Source organism: Tursiops truncatus, chromosome X, assembly GCF_011762595.2.
Source record: "Tursiops truncatus isolate mTurTru1 chromosome X, mTurTru1.mat.Y, whole genome shotgun sequence".
Lineage (NCBI taxonomy): Eukaryota > Metazoa > Chordata > Mammalia > Artiodactyla > Delphinidae > Tursiops > Tursiops truncatus.
In genome coordinates, this window is record NC_047055.1 from 113,161,588 (window position 1) to 113,184,411 (window position 22,824).

Genomic DNA, 22,824 nt, shown 5'->3' on the forward strand with positions numbered 1-22,824 from the left:
GAGGTAATTAAAATGTTTTAGAACTAGATAGAGGTGGAACTAGATAGAGATTAATACATTGTGAATGTACTAAATGTCACTGAATTATTCCCTTCAAAGTGGTTAATTTTATGTTATATAAATTTCACCTCAATAAATAAAATACATATCTAGTGAGAGAGAAAAAACAAATGTAGCAAAATGTTAACAATTGGTGGATCTAGGTACAGACCATCAGGAATTCATTGTATGATTCGAGCAACTTTTCTATTAGGTTTAAAATTTTTCAAAAGTTAATAACAATAAAATATCTCCAGAAAACTAAGAAATCATGTAGTGATATTGCAAAATTCAGGTCACCAGTTGCAATCTAAAATTCATACAGTTTCGTATCTACCATTTGATCATTGGCATGTCAAAAATAGGAACAACTCTTACTTCATTGGCCGGTAAGATTTCTAGCAGTGAAAATTACTCTTCAGGAGAGTCAAAAGCCAACGTTGTTTAACGTGTGAACCTATTAACATGCAAATTTCTGAACATCAGTACCTAAAAATACATTTATTGGGTCCCTCTGTACAGTTGGTATTAAGATGTGGATTAACTGAAGGATCTGAGCTTTTGAAATTACATGTGTATATTCTGGCTTTGTCACCATCAGATGAGTCTCACCAATCTACTGACGGCTAAAAGCTACAGGTTGCAAGCTGACTGAGAGTATCACAGGAGAAACATTAGGGGCACAGGTGATCACTTTGACCCTTGTACAGAGTGCTCTGAAACTCAAGCAGTAAGGTAGTAAGGATAATACCCCATCCTGTAACCTCATAACGACGAGAGAGGACGGCTTGTCTGCCTCCCTTGCATAGTGGGTCAGATGGAGTTAATGCCTCCCTGATTTCTTAGAGGCCCATGACCTAATTCTAAATTCTCCATTCAACCATGTCTGAGGTCTTAGACAACAGATCAGCCTGTCTACAGAGGGTGAGAGGCTACTTGCTTCTCTGACCAAGATGTACACAAAAAGTACAGAGATGCAAAAGGCTGTATCACAATGTGAACATACTTAACATTACTGAAACTGTACACTTTAAAACAGTTAAGATGGTGAACTTAATGTTATGTATTTTTTACCACAATAATATAAAAAGAGACATAAGACCCGAGTTTTATTTTTCATACAGCAGACCTGAGAATTACTTCCCTTTTTTCTAAAATGAAGGTACACTGCCAGTCTTTAATGCCTGATCTGACTTAACACACTCCAAATGAAATACAATCTGCTCCTACAGAGGAAAAAAAAAAAACCTAGAAAAACACTCAAGCCTCTGCACAAATCTTTGCTGAGTAAGAAAAATGGACATAAGAACAGATTAATGGCAAAAGGACATTAAAAATAGAAAAGAACCATTGATTTGAAGTTGTCACCTCAACAGATAAGTACCAATAAATATTGGAGAGCAGTGGTCTCCATACATCAGACAATGATGTGAACGAATCCATTCTCCTTTAGGGTTGAGATGCAATTTATTGTTTATCTAGACACTGCTTTGGGATTTACCAAATCACTAAAGAGAATGGGAGGTTCAGTTCATAAATATAACTTTCTTAGGATGACAAATACAAGAATGTTCTACTGAAATAACTGAGTTCTTTTTTTTTTGCAAATTTTTGGATTTTCCCAGAATTTTGATCAAGCACATAAAAACAAATCCATGTTCAGTCAACAAGGCATAATAAGATCTTTGATATTCATGTATGATAAGGAGCTCATCATTGAGATTATAGAGCTGTGATGTCCCATTTGGTAGCCAATATAAACACATGGCTCTTTAGTTCCCCGACCAGGCATCGAACCCACGCCCCCTGCAGTGGAAGCGCGGAGTCTTAACCACTGGTTAGTTGTTAAGGACCCCAGGGAGGTCCCCACGTGCCTCTTGAGCACTTGAGATGAGGCTGCTCTAAGTTGAGATGTGCCCTAAGTGTATTATACACACCAGATTTCAAAGACTTAGTATTAAAAATAAAAAGTAAAATCTCATTAATAATTTTTATATTGATTACATGTTAAAATAATATTTTGGATACATTGGGTTAAATAAAATATATTATTGAAATTAAGCTCACCTCTTTCACTTTTTTAATGTGGCTACTAGAAAACTTAAAATTACATTATGTGTTTCGCATCATATTTCTATTGGACAGCACTGTAAAGACCATTTGAATCTTCTATCCCATTCTCTCACTCTTTATATGTGTCTGTGTGTTGTATGTAAACCTATACATGTGTAAATATATATTCTGATTATCAAAGTAAGATATGGTCTCTTTTAAAAAGTGGACTATAGGGGACTTCCCTGGCGGTCCAGCGGTTAACACTCCCTGGTCGGGGAACTAAGATCCCACACGACTCGCGGTGCAGCCAAAAAGTAAAAGAAGTGGACCATGTAAAAACCACTAAGACAGAAATACCGAGATAAACATTCTTCCTTCTTGTAATTAAAATGCCTGTTTAAGCATGACTTTTATGAACACACCACAATTTATATTAAACATTCCACTGGTAAAGGAGTCTACACAAAGTAGCACTGGCACTGGAGCTGATTCAGACCGGCCACTTGAAATTGCTCTTGTTCCTCTGAACTTGATTCCCAATGGACTTCTCCATTTAGATTAATTTGGTTGGAATAAGAAATGCAAAAATGTAAGTCACTGTACTTGGCCCTACAAATCTCAGAGATGGCTTGGAAACGACTGTTACATGATGAAAAGTGATCTCTGGCTAAGAAATTGCCGAGGACCAGAGAAAAATTACACTGACTGTTGGCATATGGATACAACTGAGTTGAAGAAGCTGGAGTCTTAAATGACATTGGACTTTGTAAAATGTCAGCTGAGGTTTTTTTTTTTTGAAGGCAGGAATTATGATTTTTAAAAATCAATGATTGGGATGAATTGCGAGATTGGGATTGACATATATACACTAATATGTATAAAATAGATAATAAGAACATGCTACATAAAAAAATAAAATTCAAAAAAAAACAATGATTGTCTAGCTTTAATACAATAGTGTAATCTCTATAACAGCGGGTTAGAATGGAATTTTGCCACCGCAGTTTCAGCTGAGGTGTCTGAACTGCAGATATCAGATATGAAAGTGAGTAGGAGACGAAACCCCAGAAGCAGAAACTACAGGGGAAGTGTTCAAGCTTTGTTTCTAAGGCTCTGGGACCTTCAACTAGAACAAGGGCATCATAAGAGGTCAGGGTGTGGAGAGGGGAGGAGATCTGTGAAGAAGTTTCTTTGGAGAGAACTCTTGCTGTGCTTTGAGGGCAGAAAGACCACAACCTCCTTCACTTTTAGCCTTGTCGGGGAGACTTCTGGAGGGCTGCTTGGGAGCTTTGGAAAGTGTTTCCTGCAGAGATATGAAAAGCCAAACTGGAGGGCTCGGGCCCGGGCATCCAGAGCCTCCAAGAAGGGCAGGTCCACCGCTCTGGGGGCTGGTAAGGAGGGGGCTACCGTGTTGGACCAGCTTAAAATCCAGACTTTGTCAAGAGATATAGGAGTATCTCTCGGGGATTTTTTTGCGGTACGCGGGCCTCTCACTGTTGTGGCCTCTCCCGTTGCGGAGCACAGGCTCCAGACGCGCAGGCTCAGCGGCCATGGCTCACGGGCCCAGCCGCTCCGTGGCATGTGGGATCTTCCCGGACCAGGGCACGAACCCGTGTCCCCTGCATCAGCAGGCGGACTCTCAACCACTGCACCTCCAGGGAAGCCCAAGAGCTTTTTTTTTTTTTTTCAGCTTTTAGTGGAAGAGATTAACCGGATTCCTTCAGCTATTGTAGAGGCTGATTGTTGCGTTCCTTTTTAGCCAAATGATTTGTAAAATGTTTGTCCAAAATCATTCACGTATATGATATAATGAGTATATTGAGCAAGCCTGACTCTTGTAATCTGTTTATTACACTACCATTTTCCCGGTCCCCAAAATTCAAAAGCTCTTCTCTCTCCTTAGGCCCCCCATCCAGTCAGTCCATCCATGTCCTCCTGTGTATGTTTCTAACTGCCCAATCCTTACTGCACCCATACTCTTTATGGCCTTCTCTCATCTGGTAGTTTAGAGCTACCTACAACTTTTTCCCAGATAATCCTTACTTGTCACTCCGCTTCCACCCACCACTCCACCACCCCAATACATCCAACATCGCACTGCCATACTCATTTTCTTAACTGCACACCTCTGCTCACGTGGTGTTCCTACTCTAAAACCTTAAATGCAATGGTTTGTAACCCTAGGGGTGAGTAGAAAACAAGTTACCTGGGGAGTAGGGGTGGCGGTGGCAGGGGATTGCATTTTGGGAGACTTTAAAAATATACATACGCCTTTCCTAAGACATTCTTCTGCACCTCTCCTCCACTCCAGGTCTCCCCCCACCTCTAGAGTATTATTACCAATGGGAATATGTTATCTTTGTGACTAGTGGAGATGCAGAATTAACCAAGGCTGTATTAGTTAAAGGCAGCAATGGTTTTATAACAAATAAGCCTTGAATACTCAGTGGATTTATTTCTCACTCTCATCACAGTCTAACAGGAGTGTTCTGCTTGAAGAGCCTCCTACATGGCTATCCAGGGGCCCAGACTCCTTCTTCATTGTGGCTCTGTCCTCCTCATTTGTAAGATGAATATAACAACACTATTCTTGTAAAGCACTATTGTAATGATTAATATGTGAATATATGCCTGGTACATAGGAGGATCAGTATTGTTAGGCATTCCCTAGTGGGTCAGGATAAGTTCTCTTGACAACCTGTCAACTTACCATACAGGGTCAGTTCTGGGCATTTTGAAATGTGAGGTTAACCTTTAGAATCTTTTTACCTCACCATTCATTTTTCTCCTCCTACTCCTAGTCTGTCTTATATTCCACTTCCAGAGTATGGAGGCTCTTGTTCTCAGTCTTCACAGTTGGAAAATCTCGAACGCCTTCATTACCTCCCCCACCCAAAGTTTCCACTTCCTCTTCACTCCCACTCTAACCCCCAAGGGGTGATATTTTTAAAAGACTAACATGCTATTCATCTCTAAGTGTTGTCTGTATCACAATGAGTGTTTTCTATAGAGACAAATTCCTCAAGATCCAGTAGAAGGAAAAGCCTTCATTGGAGGGATTTCAAGCAGGGAAATAGATGAAGGAGGAGATATCTGGGGAGGTAGATCCTTCCAGGTGAGTAGATGCCAGCTCTGCCTTTCATTTTATTTTTCTTCTTTCCTTCTTTTTACGTTATGCCCAGAAGTTAGTATAAGCAGACCCTTTCTCATGATAAAAACAGTCTTAATTTTGGACCTAATAATATTTCAGAATAAATGCAGGGAATTCCCTGGCGGTCCAGTGGTTAGGACTCGACGCTCTCACTGCCGAGGGCCTGGGTTCGATCCTGGTCGGGGAACTAAAAATCCCACAAGCCACGCAGCACATACATTCATTCATCTGTCCAGTGCTAACCTTGTGGAAGCTTTAAAAGATGGTCACAAGGGCTTCCCTGGTGGCGCAGTGGTTGAGAGTCCGCCTGCCGATGCAGGGGACACGGGTTCGTGCCCCGGTCCGGGAAGATCCCACATGCCGCAGAGCGGCTGGGCCCGTGAGCCATGGCCGCTGAGCCTGCGCGTCCGGAGCCTGTGCTCCGCAACGGGAAAGGCCACAGCAGTGAGAGGTCCGCGTACCGCAAAAAAAAAAAAAAAAAAAAGATATGTGAGTCCTCATGTTGCTTCCAGTAGAAAGAGATTCAGAAATGTAATTTTAACAATTAAAACTATAAATGTCTTCATGTAATTAATATATATTTACTGTCACACACTGTACTAGAGACCAGTACTAGAGATCAGCACAAACTGTGTCCTAGACACTGTACTAGAGATCAGCACAAATTCTGTCCTCAAGAAACAAATAGTCTAGTGGGGTAAACAGCAAGTTAAAAAAAAAATTAAATGAGTTTCATGTGTATAAAATCTGTACAACATTCCCAGGCACATAGTAAGTGCCATGTACCTGCAAAGTAAGCAAATAAACATCCATTCATTTATTTATTCAACAAATACTTATTTATCACCTTCTACACAGCAGGCCCCATGCAAGGTGCTGGCGAAACAGTGGTGAATAAAGAGTGTACATTCAGAGGAGAGGACAGATATTGAACATTCAATAAGCAGGGGCACCCCAGGAGCATTCCTGGGATGCTTGGGAAGCAAGAGAAGGCTACTGGCCCCAGGTGGCCAAAGGCTAGGCCAGGCCAGGCCCAGGTTGATGGACTCAGCAGCATGACTGCTGCCCAAATAACAAGAAGAGAAAAGTAGTTTACCCGAAGCCAAAATGGAAATCTAGTATGTAAAGTCAGACTTGGGAGAGGCTTGAAGACCAGCGAGGCAACCAAGATCTGTTCTCCAAATTCCGTACGGGATCAGAAGGAAAGTCCAAGTGCAGAAACAAGCACCGGACTTCATGCATTGGACCACACATGAGAGATGAAGACAACAGTGTAGTTGGAATGGAAGACTAGGCATAGCGCTCGAGACTCTGGTACTTCGGTGCCAGAAGTAGAGTAGACCACCCATAGCACAAACAGGTCTGGACCAGATATGCTGGAGCTCAAGGCAGACTAAGAATTAGGTGTACTTCTGATGATATCCTTTCAGTATTAATGCAACATTTTCTTAATGGCGGAGCGGAACTGGCACCAAGATAATTTTTTTTTCATTTCTACGAGCGAGACTGATTTATAATTTGATGGTTATAGAAGCAGTCACACGTGGAGGTCTGAGTTACATGGTACCATATTTCTAATTTCCACTGGGAATGTTATTACCCTTATAGATTGGTGTTCAGAGCATTTATCCACTTGGTCTGCCTTTTAACTTGGCTCTGAGCGTGAAGGATCCCAGAATACGGGTGTCTGCTGATTGCCCTGGTGTGAATGGCCAAGGGCTGTTGTGTGTGTGTGCATATGTATAAAAGTGTATCTTTGTGTGAGTGTGTGTGTCCTTCCTCCTGAACAAGGTGGATTCTGCCAGGTTTCCAAATATGTCAGAAGGACTGGTCCTATGATGATCATCTACGTTTTACCATTTGAGAGTTTAGAATTCAACACTTTTTATATGGCCTTTTCCCTTTTTCTTCAAACCCCAGAGCTTGGATTTAGGAGTCTGCAAACATGCCTCTGTTCCTTAATGGCTGTAGGACCCTGGGCAGGTTCTTAACCCTATTAAAGGGTAGTTTCCTGATCTTTAAAGTGTGGATAATAATATTTAGCTCCTAAGATTTTTGTGAAGATAAAACAGCATATTGAGGGAATTCCCTGGTGGTCCAGTGGTTAGGACTCAGAGCTTTCACTGTTGAGGGCCCGGGTTTAATCCCTGGTTGGGAAACTAAGAGCCTGCAAGCAGCACAACGTGGCCAAAAAACAAAAAAAACAAAACAACAACAACAAAAAGCCCAGCATATTGAAAGCATTGAATGTGATTCCTGGGTTATAGTAAGCACTAAGTAGAAGCTATTATGGTTAGAATTAAAGGTCCTAAGCAAGAGCTATGAACAAGGGCTTCCCTGGTGGCGCAGTGGTTGAGAGTCCGCCTGCCGATGCAGGGGACACGGGTTCGTGCCCCGGTCCGGGAAGATCCTACATGCCGCGGAGCAGCTGGGCCCGTGAGCCATGGCCGCTGAGCCTGTGCGTCCGGAGCCTGTGCTCCGCAATGGGAGAGGCCACAACAGTGAGAGGCCCGCATACCACAAAAAAAAAAAAAAAAAAAAAAAAAAAAGAGCTATGAACAGCCAGATGTCACCAGAACTAGGGTTTATTCTCACTTCACCTTACGGCCTATCTATAAATAGACAGTTAAAATACTGAATAGGCTGTAGACTTAACTAAACCAACCCACTTAAAATGGTTCATCATTTGCTACTTTATAAAGTACTCAAGAGCTGGTCAGTTCTCTTCCGGACAAACAGATGGCCTTTCCTCACCTTAAAATAGGCAGAATGATGTTGCGGACCCAAGCTGACCTGGCTGAAAATTCAAGCATTTCTTATTTCTACATAAATTAATAATTCAAAACAAAATTTCTAAATAACAAACTTCCATTTTGCTAAAAGCCACGAGTCTGTTAATGGATGCCTCTAAACTTAGCAAGCATTCCAGATGTCTCACCGGTGGGTTTTTGTTGTCTCAGAATACACACTGATGGCCGGGCACTGGCAGCACTGGATGTGATCAGAGGCAACTAGGCAACAGTCCAGGACCACCTTCTTCCTAGGCTATAGATTCTAACACTCTTATAGTGGACTTTTAATTCATTAATTAGCAATGAAAAGAGAAGGGATAAGAGTGCTATATTCTGACATGAATAGTTTCAAACAGCCTAATGAGACATACTAGGATGCCTTCCAAAATTGATGAGCTCAACCACTGATGGGCGTAACCGAAGAAAACGTTCAGCACAGCTGACCCAACAGTTCTTTCCTGAGCTACCCATGAATCCTGAAACTGAAGTTCATTTGCAGTTTTTTATTTTGTTTCGTTTTTTAATTTGGAATGGGAAATGCCTCTACCTCTCTCAAAGCAGAAAGGTGGTGTTTTTTTTTCTCCCACTGCCTGACACCTTCAGGTTCCACTCAGGCTTGTCCATGGAAGTGTGCGTTTTGGTTAATTATTAGATTACTCACTACACTTCCATTTTAACACTTAAAGGGGCAAAACGGTAAAACAACTGTACATCACTTTACAAATGTGGTGCTCTTTCTCCTTCCTTTCCTCCTCCACCAAACGCTACTCCAACATTTGGGGGAGTCTCGTGAACACTTCCGTTCTGCGCCACCCGCCTGTGGGGCAAGACCATTTAAAGCGAGAAAGTTTTGCCTGTGCCTGAATGTTAGCCGATGTGCTCCAGCTGGCTTGGAAGATGGGCGAGGCACATGCACGCTGAAAGCAGGAAGGCAAGAGGGAGCTGGTACAAGCTCCAAAATGTTCTAAATGCAAAACGACGAGATTTAGAACTTCAAGTTTTAGGATCAGGGCCAGCAACAAGAAAAACTCCAAATCCTTGCTCCCAGGTCCTACAGCAGGCAGCAACATGCGGTCCCACAGCCAATAGGAAACAGAAGCAAAATACGTAAGTGTGGGCTGAGAGGGGCTGCTTATACGCTTATGGACGTGTAGACTAGCGGGCGCTGCCCCCGTCTCCAGGCCGGTCTGTGGAAAGATGGTGGACATGGCTCCCTTTCCTTTCATTGTAACTATGGAAAATATATTCTGTAGGCTAGGGTGGCTACATAATTTGTCAGGCCTAGTGCAAAATAAAAATGCAGGGCCACGTGTTCAAAAAGCAGGAAAAGAGTGCCGTTAAGGTCCTAAGATATAAAATATTTCCTTGCCTCTGCTCTCTCTCTCTCTTTTCTCCCCCTCTCCCTCCCCTCCCACTTCCCCTCCCTCTCTCTCAGTTCCTATTTTAGGTCACACTGAATCCTCCCAGGCACCTGAGGATCCCATTCTGTGATGAGGTGCACGTGGTCTGCTAGTTGCCAGGTTCCCCCTCCCACCAGCCACTGGGCCCCTGTGCAGCGTCCCGGCCCCAGCCAGGAAGTCAATCCCCCTTCCCACAGCCCACCGTCCCAACCCATGGCAGATGGCCAACCCTCAAAGGACTGCAACTTCCATACCTGGATCAGAGATGGGCTAGAGGCTCACACTTGCCAAGCTGTCTCCCGAACCCACCGTGGTGCTGCCAGCCCAGGGTGAGGACAGCCTAGCATGCCCCACTCGAGACTCCGTATGGGGCACATGTCCAACCCAGACCCCCACTGCAACATTCCTGGCACTTGTGTCAGGTAGGACATGGGCCTCGTCCCCCCCAACCCCTATCCTATCCTACCCACACCACTCCACCTCTTCCCCCAGTGCTACCTGGACGCTGCCAGGGTAGAGGGTGGCAGTGCTCACAGGGCAGAGAGGGGAGGCCAGGCAAGGCTGGGGCTCCAGTGGATGGAGGCGAGGGGGCGGTAAAGAACTCATCGGGGGAAGTGAGGAGGTGGCAGGAGGTAGACTCAAGGTGGGCCAGGATGCAAGCAAGCCCTCACTCCCCACATGCGCCATGGTACCATAGGATTAAATAACATCAAGCAGATGTCTCTACTAAAAAACTTCTCATGTCCTTAATGTGCTAATGGGCTACTGAATCCCTGTATCAATCAGGATAGGCTAGGTTATGCTGCAACTAAAACTGACTCCAAAATCTCAGTGGCTTACGTCAACAAATGATGTCACATCAACATTTATGCCCTGTTAATACTGTTGGGCTGCACCCCACAGGCCTCCAAGAGCTGTACATGCCCAGCCTCAAGACCAAAGAAAGGGCTCAGAGTCGGCAACAGAGACATCATGGTTTAGTGGACGGGGGAGCTTACCTGTCTGACGCAAGGTCCTGGAGCAACACCCCACTGTGTGCGGCGTCCGGCGGGCAGGACATGGCGGTAGGCTTCCTCCCAGGGCTGGGGGGAGGCGCGCGGTGGCGCCGGGGAATTACCAGTTATAACACGATTATTTCCAGAGAGTTTACCTAAAAGCTCTTTCTTCTCCTTTACTCTTAGAGATCACAGAAGATTAAAAAGCCAGAGAGTCCAGGTGGATCATTCACATCCCAAAGGCACAAGAGAAATACCAACCCCTTCTAGAAAGCTAGCTTAACCAATTACAAAAGGCTCACTTTGATACGATAGCAGAGCCATTGGAGGCCACTGTTGTCCAGAACTCTCGGCAGCCCCGCTCAGCAAGGACGGCCACCACAGGACCCCCCAACCTAGTGGACGGCCGCCCCGAGATCACCCACACAACTTTCGGGAGCCACGTGGTAGTGGGCGGCCCCCGCGGCTTTCCGTTCCCCGTCCCGTATTTCCCTACATCGCGAGGCTCACGGGAGTTTCCTCGGGCTCCTGGCCGCTCTGCCCGCTGTTAGGATGCACTCCGCGGGCCTACAAGGCCGGCGCTTGACCAGCTTTAAGACCGAAGAAAGGGCCCGGCGGGGTCAGCAACAGAGACATCATGCTTTAACGGATGGGGGAGCTTACCTGTCTGAAGCAAAGTCCTGGGGCGACACCCCACCGTGTACGGCGGCGCGCGGGCAGGACAAGGCGGCAGGCTTCGCTCCTGGGCTGGGGGCGGGGGGAGGGGGGAGGAATTACCAGTCAGTCAGGAATTGACCTCAGGTGGGCTCATTAGTTACCAGGGAAACCAGTAGAGGGGCACGCCCCTCACCGCTCCTCGGATAAGTTATCTTTAGCTGGGGCCTGGGGCAGGTACGTAGGAGGGTCAGTTCTGTGGGTAGGGTGTAGGTGAAGCAGGCCCTGGTCGGGCAGGGGTGTACAGAGAGCAAGAGAACAGCCGTCTTGGGACTTCCCTGGAGGTCCAGTGGTTAGCACTCCGCACTTCCAATGCAGGGGGCACGGGTTCTATCCCTGGTCAGGGAACTAAGATCCCACATGCCGCGCGGCGCAGCCAAAAAAAAAAAGAGAGAGAGAGAGACAGAGAGAGAGAGAGAGAGTGAGAACAGCCATCCTGAGCGGCCTGACCATATAACTTACCCCTAAGAAATCCCTCTGATGTCCCTGGGACTTCACAGGGCAAGTGTCTTACAGGTATTCAAGAAAATACTTGCCCACGTTCTTCTAAGCTGTCCTTATTAAGTACCTAGTTCTGATAGTTGCCACGTAGCCACCTATTTCTCTTCTATGAACTGCCATTCTCCATTAGTGCCCACTCTAAGGCCCTATGGTGCCAATGCTATGTGATGGTCTCTGTGAGAGTAGGGCTGGAGAGCGTCACCTCTTTTTTTTTTAACTTTATCTTGAGTAATTTTTTTTTTCATATTTTATCTCCTCTGCATAGTAATCACATAACCCCTTCTTGGGCCCAACCTCTGATGAACGGAGCCCCTTCAGCCATTAGGCCCTGACCCTTCCCTTTCTGGGGTCTCAGAGCTCTCATCACATCAGACACAGGGCAGACACCAGACCAAGAATTTGTCTTCCCTCACCCCTCTCTCCGGGGGTCTTTCCTCCTCTTTTTGCCCCCAAATGAAAACACCTCAAATCAACTCAGGTAAGACCAGGATGGCAGGTATCTGTAGCCTGCTGGTTCTGCTGACACTGACTCTTGGCTAGGGACTCAGCCAGGACACCTTGCTTCATGAGGACTTGTTAGGGAAGCTCATGTCACGGCATGACAGGCCAGTGAGTGGAGAGGTGAGTTGCTCGGGCAAGTAATACTGAGTTTATTCCAGAAAGCCAGCAGACTGAGAAGATGACGGACTAGAGTCCCAAAGAACCACCTTCCTCAAGTTGGAATTCAGGCAAAAGGGGAGGTGGTAAAATCCTGGTTCTGGCCAGACTCCAGCGGGGGATGTGTTAATTTCTTTCTGCCTGCGGCAGTTCCCAGGTGGGCCTGGTCAGGATGATTACTGTGAGCTGAGCAAAGGTATTTTAGCTTAATGCTCATTACCTGGAGGGCAGGGCTCCCAGACATGGGCCATTATGCATAATTTAAGCTTATAGGCAACACCCCTTTAGTGATTAACTAAAGAGGTTCTTCCCTATTACAGATGCTTCATGCCCCCTGGTATCTCCTTAGTAAAGCGAGTCTGCAGAAATGATGGGAGTTGGAAGCCACAGCTCTGTTGTCTTAAGGGCATTGAAAAGGCTTTGAAAGTTGGTGACTGGTCTCACTTGCAACCCAAGGACACAACTGGAATGAGGTGGTGAGCAATGTCCCCAAGCCGTAGTTCAGAAGGGAATGGAGGCCTTTTTACAATATTGAAATATCCAGACCCATCTGCAGGGAAGTCTTTGAAATTCTTCCCACCACAGAAGCCATGTTGGAATTCTCAGCTTCAGTCCCACTAAGCCCTTGTGGGAAAGAAAGACTTCAGGTGAGTAGTGATGAGTCTATAATGGAGAGAGAGGGAGGGAGTGGGAGCGGTGATGGGGAGAATGAGGAGGGGATAAATCCGATTCTGAAAATAGCTGGAGATTTAAAATGGAGCTGGAGGACTTCCCTGGTGGCGCAGTGGTTAAGAATCCACCTGCCAATGCAGGGGACACAGGTTCGAACCCTGGTCCGGGAAGATCCCACGTGCCGCGGAGCAACTAAGCCTGTGCACCACAACTACTGAGCCCACATGCCACAACTACTGAAGGCAGTGCACTCTAGGGCCCATGCTCGGCACAAGAGAAGCCACTGCAATGAGAGGCCCGCGCACCGCAGCGAAGAGTAGCTCCCGCTCGCCACAGCTAGAGAAAGCCCGCGCACAGCAACAAAGACCCAATGCAGCCAAAAAATAAATTAAAAAAAAAAAAAAAGAATGCAAGTGGAAATCAGACCTGGAAGCAAATTTACTAAATGATTGATGAGTGAATTCAGTAATTAAATTAACCTAGTTCCTTTAAATATAATTTTACCCCTGAGAATAATCAGCAGAATTGTAAGAAAAGTATTTGCCAAAGTTATCTCATATTTAATTATCCATAATTCTGTGCCATGCACAGAGGAAGAGAAAGAAAACCTGGTAAGGTGGCCAGATTCATGAGCTGGGACAAGGAGGGGAACCATTGTCTTGCCTGATAACAGAAGTGAATTTTGTGGCTGTTTTGATTGTAAGTTTTGATCTAGATTAGGTTCAAAAGTTCTTCCCTGTGAAACTTACCGGAAAGAACTTGGCTGAAGGCATCTGTAGTGATGAAAGTTTTTTTTTTTGTTTTTTTTGTTTTTGCGGTACGCAGGCCTCTCACTGTTGTGGCCTCTCCTGTCGCGGAGCATAGGCTCCTGACGCGCAGGCTCGGCAGCCATGGCTCACGGGCCCAGCCGCTCTGCGGCATGTGGGATCTTCCTGGACCGGGGCACGAACCCGTGTCCCCTGCATCGGCAGGCGGACTCTCAACCACTGCACCACCAGGGAAGCCCTATAGGCATGCTTCTTAAAGCAAACAGAAGTTAGTGCTTTCCCTGGCAAAGCATTGCCTTTGTGACAGTTAATGAAGTCTTTGTCTCTCAAAGGCAGAAGGGGGATAAATGGGGCGTTGTGGATTGGGCTGTACCTCTCAAATATGTAAGGGGTGGCTGATGATTTGATTCCACAGGTGTGCAGGGATAGTGAGAATTCTTACGGTGAGCCGCTCCCACCCGCTCCCACTGAGTCCCTGCTAAGAGGGACTACCCTTTGGCAGAATGTCATGTGGAGTCAGTCGCTTCATACCCTAGACCTCAGTTTCCTCATTCTTGAAGATTTCTACAAAAGAAACCTATTTCCACACCCCTGGAAGTGGGTGCTCCAGGAGATGTAAAGGGCGTGAGCCAGGGACCCATTGTTCTGATGCCTCCTACAAACCATACTTTGATACAACTCTCATTAGTCACCCTGCCTTTGAACTCCTGTCTGGAGGCGAGCAGACTGAACCTGTTCCATATACCTGACTGAGTTGAACATTTTCTCTTATTAAGTCATCAGGTTGGCAGTTGTGGTAAGAAGTAGGAAAGCAGGGAAGAACTAGAGAGAGCAGAAACTTACTCTTTCATTGCCTGGAATGACTATCTTCCGTAAATATGCACTGTTTATTTTAAAATATTTAACGAAATCTCCTAACTCTAGGTAGTATTTGATCACAGATAGTACCCTTTCAAACTTTTGATTGATATATAGTATACATACAGAAAGGTGCATATAACCTAAGTGTACGGCTCACTGAACTTTAAAAACTTAAACACGTGCTGTGGCCAGTACCCGGATCAATAAAGAGGACTTGGGACTTCCCTGGAGGTCCAGTAGTTAGGACTCCGTGCTTCCACTGCAGGGGGCATGGGTTCAATCCCTGGTCGGGGAACTGAGATCCTGAAAGCCGTGTGGCTCGAATAAATAAAGAGGACTTTACCCACAACCCCAGAAGGCACCTCCCCCAAGTACTCATTCCAGACACAACTTGTCCCCCTAATGGTAACCAATAGCCTGACCCCTAATAGCGCAGTTTCTTTTTGCCTGCCTTTGAACTGTATATAAATAGAATCATACAGCCTGTGCTCTTTTTTCCTGACTCCTTTCAGTCAGCATTATGTTTGTGAGAACCTTCCTTATTACTCTGTGTAGTTATAGATTGTTTATTCTCATTGCTGCGTAGCAGTATAAATACACCAGAATTTATCCACTGTTGATGGACGTTTGGGTAGTTTCCAGTTCAGTGTGATTACAAGTAGTGCTGTTATAAACATTCAAATTCATGTCCTTTCGTCAACACAAGTATGGACTGTTTTGGGGTATGTACCCAGGAATTACTAGGTCATAGGGTAAGCATATGTTCAGCCTTAGCAGATACTGTCAATTTGTTTGTAGTTGTACCAGTTTGCACTTCCACTAGCAGTGATGAGACTACTGGTTACTCTACATCCTCTCCTAAAATGTACTCCACCAATCCCCTACCTACTAGGGGGTGTGGTATAGTCTAGTGGCTAAGAATCCAGATTCTGGAACTAGACTTTCTGGGTTCAAATTCCAGCTTTATCACTTAATAAGTGTGTGAACTTAGGCACCTTACTTAACTTTTCTGAGCCTCAGTTTTTTCATCTGTAAAATGGGAATAATAAATCATCTACCTCATAGTTAAGGATTATTTGAGTTAATGCATGTAGAACACTAATAGTGCCTGGCACATAGAAAATACTCCATAGTATGGAGGTTCCTTAAAAAACTAAAAATAGAATTACCATATGACCCAGCAATCCCACTACTGGGCATATACCCAGAGAAGACCATAATTCAAAAAGAGTCATGTACCACAACGTTCATTACAGCTCTATTTACAACAGCCAGGACATGGAAGCAACCTAAGTGTCCATCAACAGATGAATGAATAAAGAAGACGGGGCACATATATACAATGGAATATTACTCAGCCATAAAAAGGAACGAAACTGGGTCGTTTGTAGAGACGTGGATGGATCTAGAGACTGTCATACAGAGTGAAGTAAGTCAGAAAGAGAAAAACAAATATCATATATTAACACATATGTGGAACCTAGAAAAATGGTACAGATGAACCTGTTTGCAGGGCAGAAATAGAGACACAGATGTAGAGAACAAATGTATGGACACCAAGAGGGGAAAGGGGTGGAGTGGTGGGGTGGGGTGATGAATTGGGAGGTTGGGATTGACATATATACACTAATATGTATAAAATAGATAACTAATAAGAAACTGCTGTATAAAAAGATAAATAAAATTTAAAAATTCAAAAAAAAAAGAATACTCCATAAATCTTAGATATTATTTTCATTCAAATGCATTGAAATCAACTGCCACCAGTGCAGTAAGGGAGTTGTGTGTCTTACTGTAAAAGAAATAGAAAGTTTCCCACATAACCTGGGAGGTAATCAGATAAGTGCCACAAGGGGTCTCTGTATGCAGAAGCAGGTTAGCATACCCATCTCAATCTGGGGCTATGCAAATCACAGCTAATCCTTGGGAACTTGAATGTGCAAATTAAACCAGAATGTCAGTGCTCCACAATGTTCATAGGAGAGTATGAACCACATATAGAATCAATACAAATGACAGTCTGTGCTTTTATTTATTTATTCGGCTAGTGAAGCCACTGACATCTCTCCTATTGTTAGCCGATAACAGCGAATTCCTTAACAAACTCTATAGACTTTTACAGTCTAACCCTTGTCAAACACCACTTTAGGAATTGACATAGATATGGATTTCAGTAAATAAATATGCATTCAGTAAATATTCAATGGAGGAAAGAGAAATGGTAAAGAATGATGATAGGGGAGTGGGTAGGTAGTTCAGACACAAAGCTGACGGCTCACTCCAATCTCCAGGTGTGAGCCATTGAATGGAATTGGTTTTTAATGCTAAATAACAGCAAAGGGACTTCCATGGTGGTTCAGTGGTTAAGACTCCGAGCTTCCACTTCAGGGGGCTCCGGTTCCATCCCTGGTCGGGGAACTAAGATCCAGCATACTGTGCCGTGCTGCCAAAATAAAATTTTAAAAAATCAGCAAATATATTTTCTGTGTTCCATCTTCTAGCTTAGTGGGATTCAGCTCTGGCTGCCAATTAGAATCACCTGGGGAACTTTAACAACTACGAATTCCCCGCCCCCGCCCCTCCCCCCGCCAAAAAACACATGCCCAACCTCTCACCCAGAAATACTGATTCAGTTTGTCAGCAGGGCCCAGATTTTTTTTTTTTTTCTTAAGTTCTCCAAGTGATTTTAATGTGCAGCCAGAGTTGGAAAATATCATTCCTTCTGAGTGTGGATAGCAACAATACTGGTGGCGCTTTCTGAGTGGTTGTCTCCTGCAGCGGTCTCACGGGGAGGATCCTGAATAGTTTCTATGGAGTCTGTCTGCTTTGGTCAAGAAAAGCTCCAAACACTGGCTCAACTGGTTTTTATCTGGTACATTTTCTCTCATACCTATAACCTCAGAATATTCCAGTCTATTTTAAGTCTTCCTGTGGTTTCTAAAGCACAATACTTTCCGAACTGAAGACTTAGCCATTTCAAATCTCATGGGCTATGATTCAATCTAGAGCAGAACTAAACAGAACTAAGTACCCCAGTTAGTAGTTGGACATTTTCTTATCAATGAAAAAAGATACGTGAAAGAGCATTGAACTGTAAAGCCCTTCATAAAAGAGTGAAATTATTTTTTATGTTGTTGTTGCTATCACCGGTGGTGTAAACTGCAGGAAGATAGGAAAAAGCCATGGAATAATGATTGCATTTGGACATGTGAATGTGAATTTCTGACTCATCCACTTGTTAGCTGTGAGTCCTTGCCCTCTCTGGGCAGATGTTTCATGAAAGATGGAAGCATTAACAGACCTCAGCAGGAAATTTTGTAGATTAAAGGAACTAATGTGCTTGGCAAGGAGTGAGTCCTGAGCAAATGGCAGTTACCTTCCTGTATTAGTCAGTTAAGCCTATGATGCTGCTGCATAGGAAACACTCCCACCCTCAAATCTTAGTGGCTTGCTAAAACATCATTTATGTTCTCACTCATGTGTCTATGGGTCACTTAGGGCAGCTCTGCTTAAGGCTGTGAATCAGATTGAGGTCTGTTCCATATGTGTCTCATTCTGCAATCAGCAGCTTCCTGGGGCATGCATTTCTCATGGTGGATGACAGAAGTACAAGAAGAGCCTGGCAGAAATTTGCAGTGCCTTAGTATCTCAGCTCAGAACACATTCATGATCGCTTCTGCCCATTTTCCCTTTGCCAGAGCAAGTCATATGGCCAAGCTCAAGGTCAGTGGGACAGAAGAGCATAATCTGCCTCATGAAGCTACGGCACAGTAAAGGGAATAGAAGGAAGAATCGTAAACAAACAATACATTCTACCACACTTACCTTCCCTTCTGCAGGGTGCCAACAGAAGAAAGATGGGTAAGGAGGGAGGAAATAGCTCCCATAGGAACTCTGCCTTGTGCCTCACTTGTAAGCGCTTGTCTAGCCTCCTTTGTAGAGCTGGTCTAGCATTCATGCAGGTAGAGAAAAGCCATTCTGTGGGTGTGGCAGCATTCTGGCTCCTCCCCCACCTCCAGGTGTTTGTGATGAAGGATAAACTTCTCAGAGGCAATCTAGAATTCACCAGAAGCTGTCTCAAGTTCTGCTTGCATCAACACATCTAAATTTATTTAGAAAGATAAACAGAAGCAGAAGCTGGTGAAATTCAGCAAAACAGACTACACTGTATACCAGTTGTCAAAATAACCAGATCTTGGTCTAAATTCAACCCCTTCTCTTTACCCCTTCCACATCTTTTTAATGTATGGGCCCTGTCTTTTAGGATTTGCTCTAAATGACATAATCTCTTCTCCAATATATAATGGTGGTAGGCTAAGTGCCCTTCATTTGAATTCTAACATTTCATTTGGATTTCAAAACTGGGTGAATAGGCAGCTCCACCTCTATTATCTAACCAGAGGATTCTGGCCAAGTGTGTAGTGTGGTTATAGAGAGTTACCAGATATGCCCTTGCATGTTCACTAATTTCAGGAGGATTTTAGTGAATAAATCAAAGGTGTTTGTCATAATTGAGGATAATTCAGAATGTATTTCAAGATATCAAACTATATGAAAGTCATCTCCCTAAAGATCTTTGTTGAAGGATATTTAGTAACAGCTGTGCAAGCGGAGGATGGCAGGCAGGGCTGTGCTGTGTTCATTGTTACGATCTCAGAAGAGCTACAGAACCGCCCCTCTCCAGGTATGGTCCCTGGACCACCAACATCAGAATCACCTAGGGCTGTTTGTTAAAAAGGCAGATTCACAGGCAAACCCCCCAGACTTAATAAATTCGAATCTCTGGGTGCAGGACCCAAGAATTTCCACTTTTATGCACACCAAGGCTTTTGTATAACCTCAAATGTAGACAGAGGTCCTGCACATCTTTGATTCCAAGTAACAGTTACGGAAAATGTGACGTTTTTATAATGCCAAATTAATCAATCTCATTGATAAATGCAGTCAAAGGATCTTTCTTGTTATTATTACTGAAGGTTTTTTAAAGACTAAATTTGTTGAAACTTGTAACAAGGGTGCTACTGTAATAAGATTTTTTTTGCCTTTTTTTAACATAATTTGAACATTTGAAACCATATTTTTCATTAAGACCTCTATTTCGATAATAACCATTTTCCTCCCATTTTCTCAAATACCAATGGCCTACAAAATGTGTATAAACATTGTTGGATGAAAGATGAAAGTTAAGAGACACAGGAGGTTTTATTTGTGTTTTAAATTTAGCACATTTTTTCCCTAGTGGATAAACTGCCTTTTTATGGTGTTTTAGGTAAAAGAACTACCTACAGTGGAGGTAGTGTAACCACCTAAATGAGAATTAGCTTTCATCTTCCACTTATTAAGTGCATTTTAATATTTTTATCTGTGTGCATGGGATTATAATAAGCATTAACTACTTCAATAAATGAATTAAACAAAAGGACAATTTTGAGAGCTGAGAATATAGAAAACATCAACTAAGAACAAGTTGGACTCCTCCCTCCCTTTTCTACCTTCCTTTACCTCCTGTTTATTACATGTAAGCTTCAAGGCCTTCATCTTAATGGCTTCCTGCTTCCAACTGTGTGGAAGATGAATGTGAACAATTTGGAAGATTCTGAGACCTTTTCTTAGTGTAATCACTGAACACAAAGATGCAAAAAGATGTGGAAACATCTGTGTCCCAGATTAAGAATGTCACAGCTATGTTTGAAAAAAATCTCTTCCATTTTCTCCCCTTTAATCCAATTAGCAAACACATGTCATTCTAAAAGATTCTGGTAACCATTGCTCAGAGGGGGAACAATCCAGAAAAGAAATGCAAAAAGGATATTTTCAGCACCATGAAATTTAAGGACTAACAACTATGGTAGGAAAGATAAAGATAAAGCTCATGCATTTAAGGCTTTTATGTACTTGGGCTCAGAGTTTTTTCACTTTATTTTATGACAAGTAAAAAAATTTTTGAGTGACAAGGAAAACGTAATGTTACCTCCAAAGTGATTTCAAGGGAGAAAGGATTTCCCTGCGAAAATAGCAAGATCTTCCCTGACCAACAGGGCTGCAATGTCAAGGGTTCAAATGCATTCATGGAGCATTTATTTCTATTTTGAACTTACCTAACTATTTGCCTCAATATATCCTGCAGCATTTTTGAGAGAGGTCAAGGGTTTAAGAGGCCCTGGGGTGTGAGCTAACATTTCTTGGTTCACAAACAGATCTCATGTCAAAGGTTGAGTGTGCTATAGCTGAACATAAAATGGCCCCATCTCTTCAGCTGCCTGGTGATTTTACTCACAGTATCCAGCAAATTGGGATATTATTACAGTGCTCCTGCAGTAAGGGTCTCATTGTAACCTGATTTTATTTTCTTTTAGTAGCTATTAATATTCAAAAAATAAAATGAATAACAATGGAACGACATTGGAACATTCAGATAGGCAACCAACTCTGCTTTTGCTGTAAAAGGTATTGAGAATCATTTCTTGGTTTTTTTGTTTGTTTGTTTGTTTTTATTTTGGCTGCGTTGGGTCTTTGTTGCTGCGTGCGGGCTTTCTCTAGTTGCGGTGAGCGGTTGCTACTTTTCCTTGCGGTACGCGGGCTTCTCATTGCGGTGGCTTCTCTTGTTGCAGAGCACAGGCTCTAGGCATGTGGGCTTCAGTAGTTGTGGCTCATTGGCTGTAGAGCACAGGCTCAGTAGTTGTGGCGCACGGGCTTAGTTGCTCCACGGCATGTGGGATCTTCCGTGTCTCCTGCATTGGCAGGCAGATTCTTATCCACTGCGCCACCAGGGAAGTCCCCATTTCTTGGTTTTGGTTCACATCTATTCATAACGAAACTTTGGATTTCTCCGCCAGTCTTTATTTATTTATTTACTTTTTTGCAGTACGTGGGCCTCTCACTGTTGTGGCCTCTGCCGTGGCGGAGCACAGGCTCCGGACGTGCAGCCTCAGCAGCCATGGCTCACGGGCCTAGCCGCTCCGCGGCATGTGGGATCCTCCCGGACCGGGGCACAAACACGTGTCACCTGCATTGGCAGGCGGACTCTCAACCACTGCGCCACCAGGGAAGCCCTCCGCCAGAGTCTTGATGCCTGTTTCTAAAACAAATCCTCTACCTTCAAATTGGCCTACGTGGATATTTTGTGTAATTGAAGAGTGAAAGATTTTTACCCCAATTTATTCATTTTTTGTAAAGGCCGCTGCCTGAAGGACTCTGGACTTGTGTGTATAATTGTGACTAGAATAAATAGGGCACAATTCTTAGCTCATGTGATATGCTCTCGATCAATATTTGTTGACTGAATATAAAAAAGAAAATAGTGGCTTTAGACTGGACTATGGCAGCAAATTTGTGCACACGCACACACACACACTTTTATGGCCGTTGTGGGGGTGAACGAGAGAATTTTTTAAGATGTAAAGCTTAGTTCTAAATAGGGATGCCTCAGTTGACGTTTAATTATTATGAAACCCCCCTGTACTGGAGCATCTCTCTCCGTCCTTGCAGTGAACTGCAGACAACTTGATCTCTCCAGTGTAGATTGCCAAACCTTTGAGGGCAGAAACCTTGTCTTATATCATCTTTGAAGTTCTCGTTGTACCTAATTCAGAACAGTGGACCTAATACATACTTGCATATTGGTTGACCTGTACCACACAGGGTTTTAGAAAACCAGAAACTAAAAATAAAATCCAGGGTTGTAATATATTAGTAGTTTATAGCAATTATTATTGTGTATGTGTTTTTTCAGTGCGGGGAATTCGACTTTTCAAAGCATTTTTATCACTTACGTTCTCATGGGTGGGAGGGTGGGTAGAGACCACTCCATTTGCTATCATCTGATGTTATGGGCACATGTGATTGCCTTGTCATACCACCAAACTATTGGATTGACTTAATGCAGACAATTGACAAGTTTTTAGAATTACCTGGACAGAACCTGGTAGGTAGTTATGTTGCAATGATCCATGTTGGACATTTTGCAGTTAATTGTGTTGAATGGAATTAAAATAATAGGGAATTTTTTTTTTTCTTTAAAGGGCTTCAAATGCTTGGCTTTTTATTTATTTATTTATTTTTGGCTGTGTTGGGTCTTCATTTCTGTGCGAGGGCTTACTCTAGTTGTGGCAAGCGGGGGCCACTCTTCATTGCAGTGCACGGGCCTCTCACTATCGCGGCCTCTCTTGTTGCGGAGCACAGGCTCCAGACGTGCAGGCTCAGTAGTTGTGGCTCACGGGC

The 22,824-nt window shown here is 43.8% G+C and overlaps 1 protein-coding gene and 1 long non-coding RNA gene across 23 annotated transcripts in view; both read left to right on the plus strand.

Moving 5' to 3' along the window:
• Positions 1-8,624: 8,624 nt before the first annotated feature.
• LOC117310270 (uncharacterized) lies at positions 8,625-10,497 on the plus strand. Its single transcript, XR_004524446.2, has 2 exons — positions 8,625-9,144; positions 10,341-10,497. It is a non-coding gene; the product is annotated as an uncharacterized lncRNA (long non-coding RNA).
• A 781-nt stretch (positions 10,498-11,278) lies between these two features.
• Positions 11,279-22,824, plus strand: part of ADGRG2 (adhesion G protein-coupled receptor G2) — a 183,186-nt gene continuing 171,640 nt past the window's right edge. For 7 of the 22 annotated variants that reach the window (XM_073799588.1, XM_073799592.1, XM_073799589.1 and 4 more), the window contains exons 1-2: positions 11,281-12,951; positions 15,861-16,033. In XM_073799588.1, coding sequence (XP_073655689.1) covers positions 15,947-16,033 — 87 coding nt within the window. In that variant the 5' untranslated portion in view covers positions 11,281-12,951; positions 15,861-15,946. Of the gene's footprint in view, positions 12,952-15,860; positions 16,034-22,824 lie in introns of all 22 variants that reach the window. The other 15 variants (XM_073799596.1, XM_073799597.1, XM_073799591.1 and 12 more) reach the window with 7 other exon arrangements.